The 25,619-nt window shown below is 39.9% G+C and overlaps 1 protein-coding gene across 1 annotated transcript; it reads left to right on the forward strand.

The window, feature by feature from the left end:
• The first annotated feature begins 620 nt into the window (after positions 1-620).
• LOC122924799 (fibrillin-2-like) lies at positions 621-25,359 on the forward strand. The gene is made up of 13 exons (XM_044276237.1): positions 621-645; positions 756-824; positions 2,873-2,998; positions 3,705-3,830; positions 4,833-4,985; positions 12,410-12,478; positions 12,579-12,704; positions 14,470-14,595; positions 15,618-15,743; positions 16,019-16,135; positions 21,164-21,292; positions 22,050-22,169; positions 25,352-25,359. Exons 1-13 carry the CDS (start codon positions 621-623, stop codon positions 25,357-25,359), a joined length of 1,320 nt encoding a protein of 439 aa, XP_044132172.1.
• Positions 25,360-25,619: the final 260 nt, after the last annotated feature.

Below are 25,619 nucleotides of genomic sequence, written 5' to 3' on the forward strand. Positions count from 1 at the left end.
AGTGTCTATATATTTAGACAAATTAGAGGTAATGGATCCTATTCCGGACACTATGGGGCGTCCCGGGGGGTTAATTAGACTTTTGTGTATCTTGGGCAGACAGTAGAAGGTGGGTAGCCTTCCCTCTGTGCCCAAGATAAACTCCGACTCTTGTTTGAGGAGAACACCCTGTTCCAAACCTTTATTACAGAGGTCCTCCAGCCCCTGACTAAATCTTTGTATTGGATTGTCTTTAAGTTTAACATATGTCCTCTGATCTTCCCAACAGTCTGAGACCCTCAGTATTATATGGTCGGTGTCCAAGATAACTGTTGCTCCGCCTTTATCGGCCGGACGGATGGTCACATTGTTATCCTTCTGGAGCAATTTTATGGCCTGGATTTCCCTTTTCGTTAAATTGTTATTATTAGGGGGTCTAATTTTAATTCTCCTCAAATCATCCTCAGATAGTGTGAGTGCTCACTCCTTTTTTCTTTCAGAAACAAAAATGTATTCATAGAATGTATAAGAGGGTATACAAATGAGCTCTTAGCAAGCTCTGCCTTTAATGCCATCAGATGTGAGGTAGCTAGTGGATGTCAACTTTTTAAACAGGCCTTGGATACATGACTTGGATAACAATGGGGGGAAGATTGCTCCTCATCGGTGCAGAGCAGAGAGTAATGACTTAACTGGGTGAAAATGATATATAAGAAGCATTTATCATAGCCTCAAAGAATAATCTATATAAAAAAAAGCTCATTTTTTGTTTCCAGCTGAATATAATACATTGTGCCCTGGAGGAGAAGGCTTCAGACCTAACCCTATTACCATTCTTTTAGAAGGTAAGAATTTTCATGAACAAAGTAGGTCATGGTAATTAAACACATTTCTGGGACTGAAATATTGATTACCCATGTGTAGAATACATCAATGATATCAGATTGGTGGTCTGACTCATTGCACTCCTGCTGATCATCTAAGGGGCAGCAGGTGCTTGGGTAAACACTGTTGGCTTCTTTTTGGGGTCTGTGATGTCATGTTAATTGGTCCTATTGCCTTTCTGCAGCTCAATCAAGCTAATGGTATGGAGCTATAATACCAGGCACAACTGCTATACAATGTTTAGTGGTGTATCTGGTATACAATAAAGAGCGCTCACCCAAGGGCCACTGATCCTTCAAACAGCTGATGTAGAGAAAGGCCAGCAAATTCTAAATTATAAATATAATGAATACAATTTACTATAATAATATTTAAAACACAACAAGTGAGGAACATGAAGGCAAAATATATTTTCATTTTAAAAGTTTTAATTACTGCAAGTTGTAATGTATGGGGTTTTTCCACAGTTGGATAGCCCCTGAAGCTTCCAAATAGAAAAATAATAAAGACTGTAAAGTCAGTAATCCACTGAGATGGCCTCCGGAGACAATATTTTTAACACACAATTCAAGTTGAAACTATACTGAACATACAATGCCTCAGACTCAGATCCAACCAATCAGAATGGCCATTTCACTGGTAAAACACCTTTATTGGTTGTCTAGTAGCTCCTCTGTGGTACTGGATGTTCTGTACTGCTCCCTGCCTGTGCCAAGAGGAGCTGCGCCATTGGATACCAGGTGTATCTACTATGCAAGATGGTGAAGAAGCTCCTGCCCCCGCCATAAAAAGTGATTTACAGCTTCCAGCATCTATTCCTGACTGCTATATGTAAGGACTTCACTTTTTCTTATTTTTGATATTTTTGGGGGGTTTTGGAACCAGCTACTGGTTTTCAATAGAGTTGTGGACTCAAGTTAAAATGATTTTCACATACTGTACAATGGTCATCATGGAAGCAATTAATATTGTAACTTGAGCAAACACTGTATATATAAGCATATCACCCACAATATAAAGTAGAAACCATGACATTATATTTAGGTCTTGTGATCACTGGGGACCCCAGTGTTCAGACCACTTCTGCTGATCAGACACTTATCCCCTATCCTCTGGATTGAGGATAAACCTTTGTAATGAAAAAGCCTTTCACTACCTTTACTTTGGCAATAACACAAAAGAAAACCTGCACAATGTAAAATCAGGCTACAGCTGCAGCTAGATACAATGCTACAACAGTCCACAGAACTTTCTACTATATAATCCACAGAAACATAGTAGAATATGAAAAAATGACTTTAGTATTAAACAATTAGTCTTGAATCTTTTTCATGTATTAAAATTAGGTGGAAATACATTAGCAAAATATTATTCAATCTTTTAAAATTATGATTAAAATATTACTAAAAGTATTCTACAAACAAGTTCAATAACCTCATTTATTTAAATCAGTTAATTATTAGATGATACGTTGATAATTAAGCAAATGTGTTTTCTGTATTGAGGAAAATGAGTCTATGTTGTTTCCAGTAACAATTCCCCTCTGTCTGTATTGCAGCTTAGTCTCTTTCATTTGAATAGGGATTAGCGGCAACACTAGACATAAGTGGTACTGTTTTTGGAAAAAGTTATTTTTTTCCCTAAACCTGGAAAATCTCTTCTTAAAGGTGTTGCACAGAGGACATTTATCACCTAATTACAGGATAGGGGATTCTGACTGCTTGGGGCACCACTTATGGACCCCAAAGATCACTAGAACCAGGGTCCTGAGTTCCGTGTTCCTTCTCAATGCACGACTGCAGTGAGGAGGAGTTTGAATGGTGACCCATGCACCCCGCCACTCCATTCAAAGTCTATGGGACTGACAAAAAAGGAGAGTAGATCACTCTGTTGTTTTTCGTCAGCCCCATTGGCAACTCCTTTATTTAAGCAGCTAAACAACTATTGCACACATTTTGTAATAACATTGCATTTCTATTTTTAATCAATATTCTTGTTATTACTTTAGATATTGATGAGTGCCAGGAATTACCAGGTCTGTGCCAAGGTGGTAATTGTATTAATACATTTGGAAGCTTCCAGTGTGAATGTCCACAAGGCTACTATCTCAGTGAGGAAACTCGTATATGTGAAGGTAACTGCATTGTATAAATGAAGAAGATGAAGATAAAAGCATCTTACAGAAGCTATAAAGAAGCACCTTTTGGGAATATTTACACTTAACTATTTTTTTATTGTAGCCTCTGTGTAGTATACAGTATTCAACATGTCACATAACGCTATGCAATATTTACAATATGGCTCTTTTGGCATAAAATAGATATGTAAGGCCCCTTTACATGGGCCAATGATCTGTGCAGTCATTCGGAAACAGTGTTCCTAGGAACAATCATTCCCAATAATTGCCCTGTGTGAAGCTGCCGCAGGTTACCCAATGAATGACCAAGCGCTTGTTCTTCGGGTGAAAGCATCGCTAATGCAGTCACCTAAATCATCATTTCTGGGCAGCAGATCTTCCTGTGTAAACAGTTATCTACTACCCAGGAAAAGTCATTCAGTATGGGAACAAGTGATTACAGCAGTGATTCCTTGTCTCTGTACTGCAGAGGTGAATGTAAATGCAGATCTCACCTCCTCTGACGAGCAGACGGTTATCGGGTACAAGCAGATCGTTGGTGATTACCTGCTGTGCCTGCTAATGTAAAGGGGTCTTTACAAACACACAGTCAATAATTATGGATTTCCATGAAGCTAAATTATATGTGAAAAGTGTATTTATTACCCATGTTATCCTACATATTTGTTTCTTTATATTGAATGTCTCTTGCGTTATCCTTTAGATATTGATGAATGTGTCACTAATCCCGGAGTTTGTGGACCAGGAATATGCTACAATACTTTGGGGAACTTTACATGCATATGCCCTCCAGAGTACATGCAAGTCAACGGTGGACACACTTGTATGGGTAAGCTACTGACAATCAGTCTTTGCTCAAATGGGCAAAATGTCCTAACATATAAATAAAGGAGAAATTAAAGTTCAGAAATGTAATCGTTTTACTCATACAGTTCACATAATTTTTAAGTGATGGCCTATCAGGATAGGCCTAGTAAAGTTGAGGCACACAATTTTCAGTGTTGTAATCTCAAAAGGATTTATTCATTCAAATCATATAGTAGTTTCATCCGTTTGCCCAATATTTTTTTAGTGAATGTGAACAGTATTCTTAGACCGGACGTTTCGGTCACATAAGACCTTCATCTGCGGTCACATTTTTATCTGTTATAGGGTATAGAGGCATGTGGGACGCTAGATGCATGGTCCTATGTGACCGAAACGTCCAGTCTAAGAATACTGTTCACATTCACTAAAACAAATATTGGGCAAACGGATGAAACTACTATATGATTTGAATGAATAAATCATTTTGAGATTACAACACTGAATATTGTGTGCCTCAACTTTACTACATGTATACTGGCTGCTTGCAGCCCTTGGTTGGCACCAGAACCTATTAAGTAGAGTGCAGTTCTCCATCTTTTCAAAATATCAGGATAGGCCATCACTAGCTGATCGGCAAGGATCTGGCACCCTGCATTCGCACTGGTCAGCTGTTCTGTTCATTGTTGGAAGTCAGCACTACAGAGCTACAGAGAACCTTTAACATTGTAGCGGACAGCGCTCTTCACTGCAGCACTGCTACCATTGCAGATTGTGAAAAAGGTCAGATTACATCATCTTAGACATAAAACTTGTTATAAGGTGAAACATTATGTGAATTGGTCTGTTAAAGTACAGTATTTAGTTAGGATAATATAAATTAGTAAAAATGCTAAAAGAATTACAGAGACAAAGTTTAGCTAAAACATTTCTGCTATGATTCAATTTTAGAACAAGTTTATTAACTGTTCCTGAACAAAAATTTACTTCAATAATATATGCAAAAATGTGTTATGATTTGTTATAGATATGAGGAAGAGTTATTGTTACAGAACTTACAATGGAACCATGTGTGAGAATGAACTGCCTTTTAATGTCACAAAAAAGATGTGCTGCTGTACATATAATATCGGCAAAGCCTGGAGTAAACCTTGTGAACCATGCCCAACTCCTGGAACAGGTACAGAATATGATGTCATTAATCTCCTTCTCCAAATCTGTCTTTAACATTTCCACTCTTCGTCGTCTTAGGCCTTGTCAAATTCTCTTCCCCCTTCAGAGGTCTATTAATCCAGGAAAAAAATAAATACTGCTTAATCCTTACATTTTTTTGAGGTGCAATGTACTGTAGCATGGCCAAGTGTGCCAAACTCTACTGTAGGTTATCATACAATGTGCAGTAGGTAAAGAGGCACCCTATTATCAGCTACCATGGGAGACCCCGCCCATTTTGTCCGGGGAGGGAAGAATTTAGGGGAGAATAAATCAATATATATGGAGTATGACTGATTATTCTACATTTTTGTCAGATGTATCCAACAGAAAAACACTTTGAAATCAGAGGTAAAGTAGATGCCTCATGGACTTTTCCGGCAAGCTCTATTATGGATCAGTACAAAATATAGCCATAGTATAGCCATGTCTATGAACCAAATAAGTGAGAGTTTTTAAGTAGAAAAATCCTAAAGAATGTTGTCTTATTTTTAGTTTTACAATTAGATTTTGCAATACGTCTTCTGAACTTACTCACTTGTGTTCTTAAGCTGTTCTTTACAACTAACCCTTACAATTTGGCCAAATAGGCCAAATAATTAAAAAAATGTTTCTGAAATACATCTTATTACTGTCAAAATGAGTGGTTGCCCATTGAAAAACGGATGCATTTTATAAACCAGCTGTCCAATTTCAAGTTCATTTACCTTAAAATTGTTTTCCGAGATCTTTATACAGATGACTAGAGATGAGCAAATTTCTTTGTTACGAAGTGCATTTCTTTGTATGTAGTGGGCGCAATGACGGCGAACGGCGATCGCACCCCCCTCCTCCCCCGTCATTGAGCCCCTCAGATGTCGTGTTCATCGCTAATCACGGCATCTGAGGCTACCATTTAGGCCTTTCAGGGGTTAATAAGGGTAAAAAATAAATAAAAATACTCAAGTTATCCATTTGAGTGGCGTCGCGGGCATCTTAATTGAAAATACCGTGCAAAATCTTGCGCGGTGACGTGATGACTTCATTATGCTGGCCGGCAGGGTGAAGTCATACGTCACCGTGCATGAGATTTCACGCAGTATCTTTCAATCAAGATGGCCGCAACGGCCACTTTGCATGTAAATGGATGAGGTGAGTATGTATTTTTTTTAGTTTTTCCTGCCATTTCAGGGAAAATTGATTCTTTGCCATAAAGGGTGAGGAAATTCAGATTCACAGCGAATAGAATTTTTCCTGAAATTCGGATCAAAGTCAATTTGTTTGACTTCGATTTTCTCAACACTACTGATGACCTATCCTCTGGGTGGGTCATCAGTATCTGATCGGTGGGGTCTTCCCCCGGGACCTCCACCGATCAGTTGTGAATAGGTACCAGCAGGGGCCAAGTCCTGGGAAAAAAAGTGTGGGAACTCACCCAAGATCCACTGCAACCCCCCCCCCCTCCAAAAAATAAAAAAGCACAGAAAATCTAGCATGCTGTAATTTGTGTCGCTGCGGACAAAAAAAAAACACTTTTAGAAAAGTTTGTCCTGGGATTCGATCTCATGACCTCTACACATCAGAGGCAAGGCATATGCCCTCACAGCTATAAGACTTCTACTATAGGTAACTTTGCCCACTGTGTATGGATGTAGCAGAGCTGGGTGTGTTGGGGCAGCTGTCATGTGTATGGTTGTACACTAGGTATCAGTAAACTAGGTATCAGTAGAAGTCTTATAAAAAAAAAAAAAACTTTTCGAAAAGTTCATCCTGGGATTTGAACTCATGACCTCTACACATTAGAGGCAAGGCATTTACCCTCACAGCCATAAAAGCTGTCTAGGTAGTTGTTTAAAAAAAATAAAATAAGACTTCTACTTATACCTAGTGTACTGATACCTAGTGTACAACCATATACATGACAGCTGCCCCAACACACCCAGCTCTGCTACATCCATACACAGTGGGCAGCTGTCATGTGTATGGTTGTACACTAGGTATAAGTAGAAGTCTTATATTTTTATTTTTTTTATTTTTTTAAGCATCTACTTAGACAGCTTTCATGGCTGTGAGGGTGAATGCCTTCCCCTGATGTGTAGAGGTCGTGAGTTTGAATCCCAGGACAAACTTTTCTGAAAGACATTCTAAATGATCTCGTGTGTCAGCTGCGAACGCTCTGCCCGAAGTGACTGAACATACTTGCAGCGTATCTGGCTGACAGAAGAAGTGAAGGAGATGATGTCAATAGGGGGTGGGGCGCCATGAGAGGAGTCACAGTGAGGCAGTCGCAGGCAGCAGCACCGCACAGACAGCTTCCTCTCAACTGAAGCCGCTCCTCCTCCCTTAGCCTGCCCTGCACAGTGTGCTCCGTCTCCCCCTGTGAATCTGATTCTAATTCAGCCTGATTCTGGCTTGAGGCTGAAAGGGAACGGCGTTCCTGCCATGAAAAAAGTGCAGGAACGCCGTTCCCACGCGTTCCCCCTCCACTCGACCCCTGGGTACCAGTGCTCACAGTACCACCGGGGCCTTCGCTCAACTCACCAAGCACATTTGATAGCGGTCCGAGTCCATTTGATAGTGGCTGTGCTTGGTATTGCAACTCATCCCCATTCACTACTAATGGGGTTGAGTTCTGCCTAGGCCATGTGACAGGGAAAGCTGTGAGAAGGCCTTGGTGCTACTACTAGTGCAGGCTCCTTCTCAAACAGCTGATCAGCAGGTGTTGGACCCCTACAGATTAGATACTGATGACCTATCCAGAGAAACCCCTTTAAAGAAACACTAACCCTAGAAAGTAATGCTAAATATAAACACTTTATATGTAGATCAATTTGAGTCATATAATTCCTTTAAAATCTATAGAAAACAATTATGCTCTTACTGCCTTCTAATGTTATCCATACCCAGGTAAGAACCTCATGATCATCAATCTCTGGGACACATATCTAACTATACACTTCTCCATTGCAAATGAATAAATCCTCCATGTTATGCATGACAATGCTAAATCCATCCTGATTTATAGGTGGTCCCGAGCAGCAGACCCCTTTCTATGATATCCATATGCTTGAATATTGTATTCACATGTAATACAATTAACATCATTTAATATCTACCAAAACTATAGCATCCAATGCTATGAGCAAATAGTAAATGATAGTTGAGCATTTTACATTCACTGCTTTAGTTTCCTTTTATTGCTAATAGCAGCACAGTTAATGCCTATATGGCCTAAATCTAGACCAAATAAATGCATTTATGGTCATCATTTCCATACATGTACCGATACTGATTAACATTCCACATCAATAACCATATGGCTGACAGGAAACCCTGAGCTCTTATAGTCATCCTTACAAATTGAAACGTCTTTATAGGAAACATATTCTTCAAGAAATTGAGATTAAGAAATAATCCAGTAAATATAGTAATGGATTTTGTAAATTAATTGTCAGCATATAGTTTGGGAGCATTTTTGAAGTTGTAATGATTAGAGGCAAAATATCTGCCAACACTGCTGAGATTAAAAATATCAGCTTCTTAGAAATCAAAACTAATGGTAGCCTGGAAACATTTTGCGTTGAAGACTTTAAAGATCCCTGTGGTGCAGACGCTACTTTATTCTGTCAGATGACTTTAAGAGGTTTGTTTATTAGTCTACAAAAAATATTTAAGATGCAAAAAGGAAGTTGTAATCTCAGGAAGAAGAGGAATTTTCAGTTTTACTCTTCTTATTTTTAAAGTTTCCCTTTCTATACACACAAATTATTACTGCATGATCTGAAGCTCATGGGAGCTTCAGACCTATAGATACAAGAAGACCCCAGACCTCAATTTGTTTGTTAATAATACTTAGTCCCGTTTGTCCAAAACAGTAGAGCATTAATGGTTTCCTTTAGGGACACTTATTAAGACCAGCTAGGAGCTGGCACAGATTTGTGGTATAGCTTACACAGGTTTTATGGTGTAAATTATAATGTACTGTATGTGCCTGGCTAGAAAGTTCTAACCCTTCACCACCTAGTCCTCGCCCAGCGCAGCCCATTTTTTTGTAAAGTGTCAAACACCACACAAAACCCACACTCTGCAAATATTTTGTGACTGTTTTACACCAGAAAGATGGCCTAGGGGAATTTAAAATGTTCCCCTATGTCCTCAAAAATAGGACAGGATCCTAATTGCCAAAATGTTAACACTGCAGTATATGAAAGCTTTGTTGCAACAGGGTTTGATTGAGTAGCTATTGAATTAAGGGTTTACCTATAGGGGATGCGGTAGTTGCACTTGGGTCTTGGAGCCTGAGAAGGCCCAAAGACCCCGGTGCTACATAAGAAAGCCACAATATTATGAATGGCACTTGGCAGCTGGGGATCCTGTTACCCTGCATTATGACCTCAGAGCTCTGTGTAGGAAAAATACACTGTAATAAATACACAACAGAACAAAGCAATAATCTTTGTATTGGTTGTGGCTGCAAGGGATTCAAAGGACTTTATTTGTAAATAAAAAATTGGAAACCATCTAGTGTGCTAGTTTTCCCCCACCTTTATCCACAAGTTTTTGGTGGTAGCCTTGAACAATAAATGCTTTTTCTTAATAAGACTTTTCCCTGGTGGTAGCTTCAAACTTTTCAATAAGCGATTTTTCATAATAATATTTTTTTTATCTGTTGCTGTACTTGTGCAAGCCAATCTCCTTTCCAAAGGAAAATAAAATGGGGTGCTTCATACGTGGAACCCAGCCTTTTACCAGAGCTGAGCAAAGGAAATTTGCTTGGTTGCCTAAGAGGCCTTTATTGGAATACAATTTTTCCTTATGGACAGTGCCTCATGTGTATGACAGTACACATGAGAAGTATTGTAAGATAGTCGACGCTCCTCCGGGTTACTGCAAAAAAAAATAATAAAATTTTAATTAGCACATCTTACATCTGCTAGCAACAGCTAGGCTTAGCTAATTTGAAAGCTAAATTGAATATCTTTAACAGAAACCCAGAGGTGCATTGCGTAGCCTACAATACTACGTACATGTACTACTAGGCTCTCTCCATAATGAGTAATATTGCCCAGAAACCCAGAGTAGTAGTAGTAGTAGTATGAGACCAGAGAGGGTTATATACCAATTCTCAGGGTAATTGGAGCATATTTGATTTGGGCTGAATCGATTAGGATCCGAATCAAATTTTATTATAAATTCACTAAATTGGAAACTAAACAAATTTTAAGACATTTGCTTGTTTCTAGTAGGCATATTTAGGCTGGTGTCAGGAGAAATAGTTTTAGTGGTCACCATATTTGTTGTCTGCAGAACCCAATTTTTGCTAAACAGAATTTTCAAAACTTTACAGAGGCGTAACATTGGAAGGATAAAGTGGCACATGACTTAGAGAAGAACTCTGGTCATTTTTTGCACATAAAATGCTAACTAACCACCAATATTCTAGCAGCATCATTTGTTTCAGTTCAGCTCAACTGAATCCATACATTTTGAACACTTTCATTATGGTTTATAATGGTCATGTAAATTCCAGCCTGACCACTATTCCAGTGCCTACTTTTCCGTGAACTACAGGTTTACATCATCACTAGGGATATCATCTCATCAACCATAGTTCTTCACCAGTGAGCGGCTTTCCTCATTGGTAAAGAATCTTTCCCTGCCACTTGATTGACGGGGCTGGACATCCTGCCCTGACAGTCTTACACCTACACTGCTGTACCAAGAAGCAGCACAAGCACAGAGACCCTGCTTCCACTACTGGAGCAGCAACAAAGCATGCACCACTGCACTTTCAGTAGTGATACATGAACAGTTGGTGATACTGAAGCAGAGCCTCTGCACATGTGCCACTACTTGAAGCAGCAGCGCAGGTGCAAGATTGGCCGGGCGTGATATCCAACCCTGTCGATCAAGCAGCCTAACAAGATTCTTCACCAGTAGGAACAGGCCCTCAAAGGTGAAGAACACTGGTTGATGAGATGAGTCGATCTCTAAGAATTAATTCACTCATTCCTAATCTTAACCTATCAAATCCCTCCTGGTGCTTTCAGGCACCGTCCCTCCCCATAGTATGTCCTGTAGAGTGCAAATGAAGATATCATTTCTGCTCTAAAAGACAAGGAGTACAGTGATATGGTGAGTCCCTACAATTATTAGTTGCAATGTTAAAGAACTCCCTTGACTCACACTGGCTATACTATCTGTGTGCTGTGTGTAGAATCGCCATTTCTATAAGATGCATCTTCATACTTCACTTCTCTGCCTCCTGCTTCTTAGGCAAGGTGCTGAATCTCCTTGAAAAGACCAGTCCTGTATGGACACTTTTTGGCAATGCCCCATGGGAAATGAATATGCAAAAGGGTATCTCCCAAAGAAGAGAGCCATGTCGCTAGCGCCAACTTTCAAACGAGCCTTGAGATTTGACAAGGGAATATAGCCAAACCAGATATTCAGTAGTAGACAGTTGTTTTGGGGTGCCTTCCCCAGACTAGTCTCTTTAGGAGATTCCGCACCCTGCCTAAGCCACATTCAAGGCATGGCAGACAGAATCCTACACCAGAATTTTTTTGACTCATAGGAAACCACTTCCAAAAGGTGGCACCAGCTTGCTTCCTGCTTGTAAGACCTAACAAGGGATGGACTGGGAACTTAATGTGGCCCTGGAAAAATGAAATGAAAGTTGCCCCATGTGGTAGGCGGGAACAGACTGGCAGAAGGCAGGGCCAACACAAGTAAGCAAAGACAACAGAAGTAGGCGGGGTGCAAAATACTGCCCCAGCAGAACCAAATACTACAGTGGAACACAAACTGCTGCCATCTCAGCCACAGTATTCAACTGTATCACTGTCCTGAGGACAGCAATACAGTTAAATTCAGTAAGGCACCTGCGGCCGCTGGCCAGATGCTTAAGTCCCTGATGATCCTAGCATTAACACTGATCTCAAATCATAATGTGCTTGGCCAGTGTCCATGAGGAAGGACACCCCTGGGCATCAGCCTACTGGGAAGTTTCCCTGTAGGGTCTATGGCTAGTCCACCCCATGGCCGTCACAGGGAGAAACCTATCACAAGCAGGAGACAGGACAATCAGGCTATAGCAATGTCACATATGTAAGATACACTGAGTCTCTGCAGTGTGAGTTAGGGGACAGAAGTTTTATACCACTACTCTGTCACTGCTGCCTGTAGTGTGATTAAGCTCCAGCATCCCCCCCCCACCCCCGTCTCTGCAAAATCAAAGGCATGATGGGACATATCAACTAAAACAGGTATACACAAGGCATACAGAAGAGACGTTACATTATTCTTGCTGCACTGTATAGACAATTATTTTATACACTGTTATCTTTGTTAATCTATATCCCCTTATAAAAATAATGGTAATTTTTTGGTAATTTTTTTTTTCACTTGAAGTCAATTTCAGAAACCTCTGTGGAGCTATCCCTGGATTCACCTTCGACATACACACTGGTAAAGCTGTAGGTAAGACCTCAAAAAATATAAAATTACAGAAGCTAGCTGTAAATATTTGATCATAATCTAGTTTCTATTTCCTTTATTTATTTCTACAATTATTTTCTAGACATTGATGAATGTACAGAGATCCCTGGAATTTGTGCAAATGGGGTATGCATTAATCAGATAGGCAGTTTCCGTTGTGAATGCCCAACAGGATTTAACTACAATGATTTACTTCTAGTTTGCGAAGGTAAGTTCAACAATGCAAGTATACATATATACCAAATTCTTATATTCTTTTTTTTGATTCATGCGAAATAGTATAAGTAGTAACTGTAAGTCAAATGTATGTAACATACGGTACACATACGGTGACATCATATAAAAGGGTTAAAGGGTTATCCAATATAATTTTACTGATGAACAATTCTCTCAATGGGTTATTAGTATCTGATCGGTGGGGGTCCAACACCCAGGACCCCTGCTGACCAGCTGTTTGAGAAGGTTGCGGTTCTTGTAGTAGTGTCGCTGCCTTCTTTTTGCTCACCAAGCACAACGCTCTACATTGTATAGCAGCTGTGCTTGATATCGCAACTCAGCCCAATTTCACTCCAATGGGGCTGAGCAGCCCTTATGCCATGTGACCGGTGGTTGTCCAGGGTGTTGGACCTAAACCATTCAGATACTGATGACCTATCAAGAGGATAAGGTCATCAGTAAAAAATATCTCGGAAAACCCAGTGATGTCAGAATCTGGGAATAATGCACACTACTGTCACAGAAGTGGGGTAATATAATGAAGAAGAAGAAGCATAGTGGATAAGAAACACAACATCCCAATTCAAGAGTAATGCGCACAATGATGTCACAGACAATGTTTGCTATAAAAAAAAAAAAAAGCTAAATGCTAATGGCAAAAGAGATTCCACAGTATGGAGGAAGTAAATGAGCACAGTGATGTCACAATCCGAAAACATACAAAAGTATTATTTTATATCGCAAGGTGGCCGTAGTCATAGCAACCCTTATAGCTTACAGATTAATTGTCTTTCCCTTTGATAATATTTCTCCATATACATTAGAAATCTTTTACACCCTTGTGTAAAAATGTTAAAGGGGTTTCCTGGGACACTGATATTGATGGTCTATCCATCGATATGCCAACAATGTCAGATCCATTATGGTGCTACTCCTGGCATCCCCGCCGATCAGCTGATTAAAGAGGCCGTGGTGCACTGACTGTACATTCTGTAGCGGCCACAACTGGTATTGCAGCACAGTCCCATTCTCTTGAACTGGACTGAGTAGCACTGAACCGCAGTACCAGACACAGTAGCTACAGAATGAACAGGGGTAGCACTATGGCTCAGTGGTTAGCGCTGGTGCCTAATAGCGCTGGGGTTCGAATCCAACCATGGGAAACATCTGCATGGAGTTTGTATGTTCTCGCTGTGTTTGCGTGGGTTTCCTACAGGTACTCTGGTTTTCTACCACACTCCAAAGACATACTGATAAGGACCTTAGATTGTGAGCCCCATTGGGGCTGTGGAATATAGTAGCGCTATATAAGTCTATAAAATAAATAAATAAACTGTGCCTGGTGAAGGGTTCATGGTGGTCATCAGAGCACTGTGCCCCCTTCAGCCAGCTGATCCATAGAGGTACTGGGGATTGGACTCTCACCGATCTGATATTGATGGCTTAGTTTTGGAGAAGCCATAATATGAAAGTCCTGGACAGTCCTAATGATAGAGCCCCGCAGTGAAGACAGAGGTCACTTATGCTTTTCTTAATCCAGGCCTGCCCAGTATGACCTGCTAGTCTCTACTAGTATAATAATAATATAGCCACTTACCTAAAAATAATCTATTCTACTTCTGATTTGTAAAAATAAAATAAAAACTATTACACTATGTGTACTAAGAATTAAATTGTGCCTGAATAAAAGTGTTGATATGATAGGAGCATAATAAAAAGGATATTTGTACTGACTGAGGTGTTATTTAACATTTTAGACATTGACGAATGCTCCAGTGGTGATTATTTCTGCCAGAGAAATGCAGATTGCTTAAACAGTCCTGGGAGTTACCGCTGTGAATGTTCTGCTGGGTTTAAGCTGCTGCCCAATGGTGCTTGCATTGGTAAGACACTCTTTTTTTCATTCAATACAGTGTGTACCGTTCATATACACCTTTCACAATGCTGACTAAACCCTGTGTCCAATGCTACTTGGAAACAAAATGACTCATCCAGGCCTCCACCTGTACCTATTTCAAAGCCTATATTGAAACCAGCGGCAAGGCATCTGGTGAAATTGGAGTTAGTACAACTATGCCGGATCAATTTTTCATCGGATTCTGGTGAATCCTAATGGACCTACTAACCTTAATAAGGACAGACCTGAAGACCGGCTTTTCCTCTGCTAGTGGCAGAGTGAAAATCCAGCCGAAGGAGATCTTTTGACAAGAATACAATATGAGGCTCAGTGACTTCAGAGCCCTGCCAGTTTCAAAAGGAAAGAAGTCTGTGATGGAAATTGCAGACGTTGCCAAGAAGGTTGGGGCTGCTATTTCACGTGCCCAGTCCTTTCCTTTTGGAAAGCACTTTTGTAAACTGGCAGATGACAGAGGGTAAGGTGTAAAACAACAGGGGAGGTATTCTCCAAAGCAACTTACTGGATCTTCCATTCCTATTTTACTCAGAATGTGAAAGCTGTCATCTAGCTATGTGTGACCTTCTAAGAGCCAATGGGCTACCGACAATGCAAGTACGATGTGTAGAAGACAGATTAATTTCTCATCCATATTCAGAACACTATATTTAGTATTAGTAATACTAACAGGGATGCAATCTATAAGCTACCAAATGGTCTGTATTTTCAACTATGCACATACTCTACATCTTTCATATACAGTATATAAATACACAAAGAACCTGTCCAAAATGACTAGAAAAATTCTCAAACTGACATAATAAATCCCAGTCTATACCTCATGACATACTCTAGTTGAGGTCTTCAAAGAACCATTCATTGTAATGCTACCATTCCGTTTATGTACTTGCAAAGTGGATGTATGCTTCCATTAGGTCATATAACCCTGAGGGTTGTACTAGTATCCCATTATTTATTAACATGTGTTTTCGATGTACATCCATTTTGCAGATCGCAATGAATGCCTGGAAATTCCCAATGTTTGCAGTCATGGCATATGCGAGGACACGCTGGGCAGTTATTACTGTGAATGCAACAATGGCTTCAAGGCGTCTTCAGATCGTACAATGTGCATGGGTATGTTTCATATACTTCTTTAGTAATATTGCTGGGCTTATAAGGTATTAAATTATATTGGCATCCATGTTAGTGAGTTTGTGACTGCTGACATTTTAAGTGCGCCCTGCGGCAGTTTAGTAGCAGTAGACAAGTTGTAGAGAGTCAATTATTGTTGGGTACGACTGCTTTTATGTTAGCCATCCAGTATTTAGGAAAAAATATCCAACTGTCAAGAAAATTAAACCACAGAAGGAAGAATGTTTCCTCCTGTTTCATGTGCATCTCTTTGGCAGATATCGATGAATGTGAGCGTCAGCCATGTGGAAATGGAACTTGTAAAAACACAGTGGGATCATATAACTGTCTCTGCTATCCTGGATTTGAGCTTACTCATAATAATGACTGCATGGGTAAGTTCTTTATTACATTGATGTCTCTGAGCGGCGTTAATGGCATCCTGGTGGATTTTCATGTGGATAAAGTTAGTAATCGATATGCTTCTATGAGAAGCATAAATTTAAAAATGTACAGTATGTTATAATCCTGCCACAAGTTCGGCTGAGATTTTAGACAAAAAATACAATAAAACCAATATGAATACCATTCATAGAGCTTTGCTCTGTTATAGTATCTTCTTCTAGAGGAGAATCTGGTTCTTATGCCAAAAATGAATTTGAAAATTAAGTTCTTTATGTACTAAAAGGTGGCATATGTAACTAATGAGTGGACCACTAAGTAAAGATCAGATCGTGAAACTTGAATGTCTAGATCCTCTTTAAAATACAACCTACAAAATTTAATCAGAAGTAGCAACTACACTCCTCAACATTGAAAGTGCAAAACCAAGAAGGACAAGCCACTGCAGTTAAGCAAATCGAGGAAGTGGCAGGTGTTGTTGAGATCTGAAGATGATCAATTTTTCAAGCAACTAGCTCCAATCTGTAGCAAGTGGGAAAAAACCTGATTGTGTGATGCCTCATTGTTCTCATTGTTTATTGTCACATAGTCACATAGTAACATAGAACATAAGGCCGAAAAAATACATTTGTCCATCCAGTTCAGCCTGTCGGTTGGTGACCGCATGCAGTTTAGCAGTTATGGGGGTCTGGAGATCCTGAATCCATATATATACAAGGTATTCCCTATATCCTCTGATTATCACATTGTCATCTTATGTATCACTAGTCTCAAGGGACGATACATGGTATTGGCAATGTGAGTATATCTACTTTTGTACTGGTTATAATTGTCCTATAGTCACCTCTGGAGTCGGCACTAATTTTCAGTGCTCCCCCTATATGGCAGGCAATTCTTGCCCATGTAAGTTTACCCACGATAGCGGTTAGCATAGGAGATTAGGCAGTGCGGAGCAACAGGACGTCTCACCCCCTTTTGGTGACGTAACCGCTTGCTGAGGAAGCTCCGCCTAGTGGGAGTGGTGATCTTGATATGAGATCGGCGGCCAAGCGGCCGTGCGACGGCCGCAAACAAGTGCCGGGGGCTGTTTATCTTGAGCTGCACGCGCGCAAACAGGAGCGTGCAGCGTCCTCCTACCAGCAAGCATAGTGCAAGTTCTGAGATTAGATGAACTGCACTAATGCTTATTGTAACTCTGCTCCTGAAGATATGTCACTGGTTGTACAGTGATATAGAAACGCGTCGAGCAGACGCATGATTAGGCAGGGACAGTCTATTTTTTGTTTGAGATAGTGATGGGATATTTGAGATTAAGAGAAGCAGGGTTGTAAGTAGAGCTTAAACAAAAAAGCTCTCACCCGCCACTTATCTATCCCAATCACTACCATTCATACTGCTATTTGATTTATACTGTTGCAACATATTGTTATAGTTGCCACTAGTGTATTAGTTGATGATTTTGATACATCCTAAATAGATCCAGCGCATCTAGCAAGTATTCTCAGTGTATCTGGGAAATTCATCAGGAGATCTACACAGACAATATAATCCTGATATATCCAGAGTTACACGTTTTTCAAGTGTGGAGGCAGTGGCTGCACCCATACAATTGTGGGGTGAGCCACCCTTCCAGACTTAGCCTGACGAGTTCACTATGTGGTAGATTGCCACAATTTTAATAAATACCTAAATAAAGTTATTTTTAAGCATTTATTCAGGCAGTTACCGGTAAATACACTTGTTCACAGGAGCCCAGAATTGTACACAGAACTCCATGTGTGGTCTGACTAGCAATTTGTAAAGTGGTAGGACTATGTTCTTATCACGGGCATCTATGCCCCTTTTGATGCAACCCATTATCTTATTGGCCCTGGCAGCAGCTGCCTGACACTGGTTTTTGCAGTTTAGTTTGCTATTTATTAAAATTCCTAGATCCTTTTCCATGTCAGTGTTACCGAGTGTTTTACCATTTAGTATGTATGGGTGACTTGCATTATTCCTTCCCATGTGCATAACTTTACATTTGTCAGTGTTAAACCTCATCTGCCACTTCTCTGCCCAAGCCTCCAATCTATCCAGATCGCTCTGTAGTAGTATACTGTCCTCATCAGTGTAAATTACTTTACACAGTTTAGTGTCATCTGCTAAAATTGATATTTTTCTATGCAAGCCTTCTACAAGATCATTAATAAATATATTGAAGAGAATAGGGCCCAATACTGACCCCTGAGGTACTCCACTAGTGACAGTGACCCAATCTGAGTGTGTACCATTGATAACCACCCTCTGTTTTCTATCTCTGAGCCGGTTACTTACCCACTTACAGACATTTTCTCCCAGTCCGAGCATTCTCATTTTATATACTAACCTTTTATGTGGTACAGTGTCAAATGCTTTGGAGAAGTCCAGATATACGACATCCATTGATTCGCCGCTGTCAAGTCTAGAACCTACCTCCTCATAGAAACTGATTCAATTAGTTTGGCATGACCGATCCCTCATGAAGCCATGCTGATATGGCGTTATTTGCTTATTTCCGTTGAGATGCTCTAAGATAGCATCTCTTAGAAAACCTTCAAACAGTTTACCCACAACAGATGTTAAACTTACCGGCCTATAGTTTTCAGGCTTTGTTTTTGGACCCTTTTTGAATATTGGCACCACATTTGCTATGCGCCAATCCTGTGGGACATTCCCTGTCAGTATAGAGTCTGCAAATATCAGAAATAAGAGTCTAGCTATGACATTACTTAATTTCCTTAGGATACGGGGGTGTATGCCATCCGGTCCTGGCCAGTTATGTGCCAGTTGTGCCAGTTATCACCAGTTATCACAAACTGAGAGGGACAGTATCCTTGAACTGAGAGATCTTGGTTTATCACTCTGGCAGATCACTATGCTACTAGGCCAAGAAATTGGCCTCTGCATGAAGGGATCATCTAATGAGAATAATGTTGCGTAGTGAGCTATTCTGTACTGCAAGTGAAATTGGTCATCATACAGCATCCCAAGCCTAGGGTGGCAGTGTCTACAAAAACCATCAGAAGGAGTTTGCATGACATTGGCCTATGAGCCAGACGTCCAGCTACAGGTGTTCTGTTGACCTCATGCCACTGCTCTCATAGGCTATCAGAGTGCACAGTAAGACAGCAGTGGAGACTGGAGTGCAGGTCTATCCTCTTTAGCAAGCTTTTGTCTTGGATAGAATGATAGATTGATCTGGAGATTTTGTGGCCAATGCCATGAAGAGTCCTTAACAATGGAACGTTAAACCGATCCTACTCCTGGGATTATGGTGTGTGATGTTATGTACATAATGTACAGTAAGCAATCCCTTCTAGTCATCATTTAAGGTACACCAACAGCTCAATGTTAAATTGATTTGGTCATGGAACCAGTAGGACGGACATTTCTTCATAGCGTTCTAGGAGCAGTATTTCAACAGGACAACACTAGGCTACATATTGTTCATGCGGCCTGCATAGCATAAACATACCTATGGCCTGAAGCATATCAGCACTTGTATCCCATCGAGCACATCTGGATGTCATTGATTGGCAATCACAAAGAGAGCAGCAGCCAGCAGCAGATCTTGATGATGCAGCATGGTGGCTCAGTGGTTAGCACTGGTGCCTTGCAGCGCTGGGGTCCTAGGTTTGAATCTGACCAAGGACAACATCTGCATGGAGTTTGTATGTTCTCCCCATGTTTGCGTGGGTTTACTCCGGGTACTCCGGTTTCCTCCCACACTCTAAAGACATACTGATAGGGACCTTAGATTGATAGATGCCCTATTGTGGACAGTTGGATGCTAAAGTTTGTAAAGCACTGCGGAATATAGTGGCGCTATATAAGTGCATACAATAAATTTGCATGTCCAAGTGCATTATGCGTGGAAAAACATTCCTCAGAAAACCATTAACCTCATTTATAGCATGCCAAGACATGTAAGTGTGTATATTTATGTGCTCTTACTCAATGCTGAACAAATCAAGATGTTTTGAGCCTTCTATTTCTATTTTTTATCATTTGCATATGATTAACATGTCTATCAATCCTGTGAGTTCCATAATTCCACAACTTTTCCTTCTTGGTGTTACAATATCAGTGTTGAAGAGTGTAAAATAAATCTCAAGACAATTAGCTGCAGTGGGTTGACTTTTATGCCCTCCGCCTTCTAGATTCTGCTAGTTAGGGTTTCACTTCTAATTTCTTCATTGTTGTTTGGAGAGGAGTTCCTAGTTAAAAAAAAAAGGTATCACCTACCACAACCACACTGACACTGGATACTATCTACACTCAAAATGTCATGTGTACCCCTGTATATATTTATGACAATGACAGGCACAGGTTCTTTAAATGTATCACTGTATAAATTACAGTTTACAAAAATGTTTTTAATTCATGCAACTTTACATTACAGATTTTATCTTTATAGTCATCTACCTAAGGGCTCATGTGCATGTAGCCTATGCAGCATCGGTGCATAAAGCGTGTATATTCTTCTAGGGAGCATACCTCCAAAGACACTGTCTGTTGGAGCATGACACCATTTGTTTTCTATCTATTCATGATCTGGCTGAAACATCTTCCATATGCCTCTGTATGAAATTAGAGGTATAAAAAAGCATACTAAAGGGCTCATAAACTCTTATGTAAGATCTATTGTGTCTCCATACAAAATGGACTGTGCATTAGCACTTAGTTATATGAAACTATCGTCATCTGGAAGCCTTATGTCTACATTTTGTGCAAAATGTAACTAATACAATGTGTTGTAAATTTTGAAATTAGTAAAAGATATAGTTGGCAGTGACAAAGTATAAACAATGGATGCACGATCACTTCCAGTGAAGCCTTTGCATAGGCATTATATAATCCACTGTAATCCAGTAATAATAACAGTGAAGAATACAAAATGACATTGCTTGCCCTGCAGACTCATCAGCAGACTACAGACTATAGTTTGTATTGGCAACCAGTACTCAATGCTTGTCTAAAAACTTTCTGTTTGCTCACAGATATTGATGAATGCAGTTCCTTTCCTGGTCAGGTATGCAGAAATGGCCATTGTCTTAATAATATTGGCTCCTTCATCTGTTTGTGTAATGAAGGTTATGAACTCACTGTTGATGGCAAGAACTGTATTGGTAAGTCTAGGGAAGTTTTACAATGAAATCCCAAAGGGTAGTTAATTATTGTTAGTTTCTATTTAGGTTTTCTGCAGTTTTTGTGGCAGTTTTCAACGAGCTTGTTTGATTCCCATACGGTCTTCATATTGTCGGCAGCCCATTCCTCAGTTTACGTGGGGATATATGTTTCAGACACAATGATTTTTAAGCCTTTATAAAAGATTGAAGCAGGCGACAAATGAGCCTCAGTAGATCTTTACATCAACCTAAGGGCTCATTCACGCGACCGTGGTTTGGTTCTGCAAATGCGGCTCAGTGCGGGCCCATTCACTTCAACGGGGCCGCAAAAGATGCGGACAGCACTTAATAAAGTTCAGCTGCTCTAGTTGGTCTTTCCTGAAATTTTCTTAGTCATAAAAAATAAAATTAAATTAGAAAAAAAGGATGTGTGTTGCTATCCGATTTTAACTGGCATATAACATTTTTGCTGACATGTTTCCTTTAAATGCCTACCCAGCAAATCCAGTGGTAAAAAGCTTCATTAAAGGTTAACTAATGTATGAGCTATGCACAACACATCAAGGCTTTCGCCATAATAATGCTTTAACATATTTATATGTATTGTTTATGTATGATGGACTGTTTTTCCTTCATTTTAATGTAATCGTATAGCATGATAGTCTACCTATTTTGTGTCTTTTTTATACTATGCACACGGAGCATGCAGTGGATTATATGTTACAGTATTAATAATGATGTATGTACTGTTTTAAAGACATCAATGAATGCATTGCTTATCCTGGATCATGTGCTCCTGGAACCTGTCAGAACTTGGAAGGCTCATTCAGATGCATTTGCCCTGTGGGGTATGCAGTCCAGGGTGATAACTGCATAGGTAAGTCTATGTAATACAATCTTACCTTACAGAGAGATTTCTGGATGTCACTGTGTGTATTTTAGATCTTCTATTCTATTACTTAAAACATGACTATAATTGCTTTTCAGCAATTTTCCCCTTATGCCCCCTAAAACATTATAGATATAGATGTCCACCAGCATTTAATATTTTTAAAATGAATCCCTTGAAGCATTAGGCCCCCTTCACACGGGCGTCATGGGTGAGGTACCGGATGCGTTCAGGGTGCATTGCGGGAAACCCACGCAAGTAGGCACACAATTGCAGTCAGTTTTGCCTGCGATTGCCTTCCAACGAGTTTTGCACGCGCGTGAGAAAAAACTGAATGTGGTACCCAGACCCGAACCCGGACTTCTTCACTTAAGTTCGGAATTGGGTTTGGTGTTCTGTATATTTTATTATTTTCCATTATAACATGGTTATAATGGAATATAATAGCATTCTTTGATACAGAATGCTAAGTATAGTGTCAATTGAGGGTAAAAAAATAATAAAAACATAACTCACCTCAACTCAGGACATGTTCTATTTTTTTTGCGGAACGGAAATATGGACATACAGAAACGGAATGAATAGTCCGCAAAAAAAAACTGAACAGACACGGAAAGAAAATAGAAGAAATGTTATTTACCCCTGAAGCTGGATGGCTTTCTTTCACCTGTACTGTGATACACTGTCATAGTGGAATCCATGCACCAGGGTTTGCTCTTCACTCTACGTGCATCAGCTGGTCTTTCCCTGTTATGCTGCCAGATGCCATGGGGTGCCAAAAAGCCACTAAGTTTTGGCTCAGGTATTTAGAAACAGAGCTGGAACAATGAATTAGATATTTGCCCTGGGTACCAGAAAGTCTAGCTTCTAATCTAATTGTGTCGTGCACATTGAGTAGTTTAATGCATTCTTGGAGGAAGACAGCAGAATAGAAGAAGCTATCTACATGGCAAAACTCTGCTTTGATTCTATTCACAGCTTTCTCCGAACATACACACCAAAGTTGAGAATTTATCATGAGGGGAAAATTTGAAGTCAGTTTTGCTTGAGTCTGCATTGGAGTACTTTATGCCACATTTATCAAATGTCACGTTACTTGAAAAATTTGGCTTATCCTTAGACCTAATACTTTTGTCTAGAAAAGCTACTCCAGTTCTCCCTCTCCACCCTCCTCCTGGAGTGAGATTGTGACTTTTTTGTGAAAAAAAAAGCCTCAATGATAAATCTGGAGTTAAACTAATTAACCCTTAGGATACCAGAGGGTTTTTTGTTTTCATTTTGTTCCCCATCTTTCTTGAGCCATAACTTTTTTATTTTTCCATTCACAAAGCCGTATGGGGGCCTATTTTTTGCAGGACATTTTTTTTTTCTTTCTAAGGCCACCTTTTATTATGGCATACAGTATAGCGGGAAAAAAATTCCAAATGTGGTGGAATTGGGAAAAAAACTAACAATTCCTGCATCGTTTTATGGATTCTGTTCCCACGGCGTTCCCTTTGTGGCAAAACTGACCTGTGTCCTTTATTTTCTGGGTCAGCACGATTACAATGATACCGCACATGTATAGGGTTTTTTTTATGTCACCATATTCGGAAGCCCCATAACTTTTTTATAGTTATATCTACTGAGCTGTGTGGGCACTCATTTTTAGCAGGACGAACTGTAGTTTTATTGATACCATTTTGGAGTGTATCTCATCACATGTTATTACATTCTTTTGGGTAAGAGAAGCGATAAAAAAAATGGCAAATCGCCCATTTTGACCCTTTTTTCTGTTACGCCATTCGCCATATTGGAATTTTTTTTATATTTTTATATTTTAATAGTACAGGCGTTTTTTTATGCGGCGATGCCCACAATATTTATATTTTTGGTTATTTATGTATTTATCTTTTTATTCTACGGAAAGGGGGTGATTTAAACATTTAGATTTTTTTTATATATTTTTTAACGGCTTTATTAACTTTTTTATCATTTTGAAGTTCGGATTTGAGCCTACAAAACTATTTTTTTTATTTTTTATTTGTATGTTGCATGCCACCTGCTGGCCAAAATAAGAATTGCAGCTTCAATAACCTGGACTCTTCAGAGAGACCCAGTGTATTGAAGTCAATTACTGGCATCCTCATTGGCCGCAGAGGATGCTGGTAAGAAGCCTGTAAATGCCACGATCTTGATAATGGCATTTAAAGGCTTTAATGACCGCAATTGGCATTATTGCTGGTCACAGTCATTAGCCACGGGTCTCTGCTGTTTGAAACATGCACGAGCCGGGTGCCATGTTTGCATTTCGCTGGTAGCAAATATGTTAAGGATTTTAGGATTCATTTTTTTTTTACTGAATAGGAAAGCACAGCAGACTATGCTTCCTTATACAGTGGGCCACTGCCAAAAAAATTCAATTTTTTTCATCTTGTAGCCAATAGCCAACTTTTAGCACTATATTTATTGGCATGCCTGTGAGGTATGTTGGATGTCAACTCTGGGAAATGTTCCCAACGTATATCTCTGATATATGAACCAACCATGATGTGAACAGAACTTAAAAGATGGGACATTTTAAAACTACAGACAGAAAATATATAAAGAACAAACATATAGCAAAAGATTTCTACATCCATTATCCTTTACATATTTCTCTGCTCAGGGGCAGAGCTACAGGCTCATGGGCCATGGTGCAAGAGTTCAGCTTGGGCCCCCTTCCCTCACTGCTTTGAGGCCATGGGCAGGGAAGCACATAGCCTTCATGCTGCCTGAGGCAAACATTGAAATGGCACCCCTCCCCCCATGCCAAATTTTTGACCTTACCCCTTCCCTCCAGCCAGAGGTGTAACTTGACCAGCATGCACCTTCTATAATACCGGTGTCTTTTTATGCGGCACAAGGGTCTTTGGGCCCCTCAGGCTCCTGGGCCTGGTAGCGACTGCCACCACTGCGCCCCCTATAGCTACACTCCTGACTCTGTTTTATCTAATACATAAATATCAGTAGAGACATATAGTGGACATATAAATGATTATGTACAGTGCTGTACAAATGCTTGTATTACATAATGGGGGTTGTAGTATTGTGTATTCCCAGACATTGGTTGCAGTAGAGCATTGTGGGATCTTAACAGCAGCTGGCAAGCAATGACAGAATCTGCTTTATTCTTCATATTCTGTGCACAGGACAATAAACATGTCTTTCACTGTCTGCTCAATGTCCACTGACAAATTAAATAAAACAGGATATAACATTACACATCAGGTCTAGCATCAATTGCGAAGACCCGGCAATTAAAATCTCTCACAAATAGAAATGGACACTTTAGCATTTTTTGAGATAATTGCTTCTGCACATGTCATAATGCAGACAGTCTACTTAATGTCAGTGTCTACAGAACTGTAATGCTTGGCAAACACCAGTTTGATGTTATAGCTGTGTCTACACGTTATT

The sequence above is a fragment of the Bufo gargarizans genome, chromosome 1, assembly GCF_014858855.1.
Source record: "Bufo gargarizans isolate SCDJY-AF-19 chromosome 1, ASM1485885v1, whole genome shotgun sequence".
In the NCBI taxonomy this organism is placed as follows: Eukaryota; Metazoa; Chordata; class Amphibia; order Anura; family Bufonidae; genus Bufo; species Bufo gargarizans.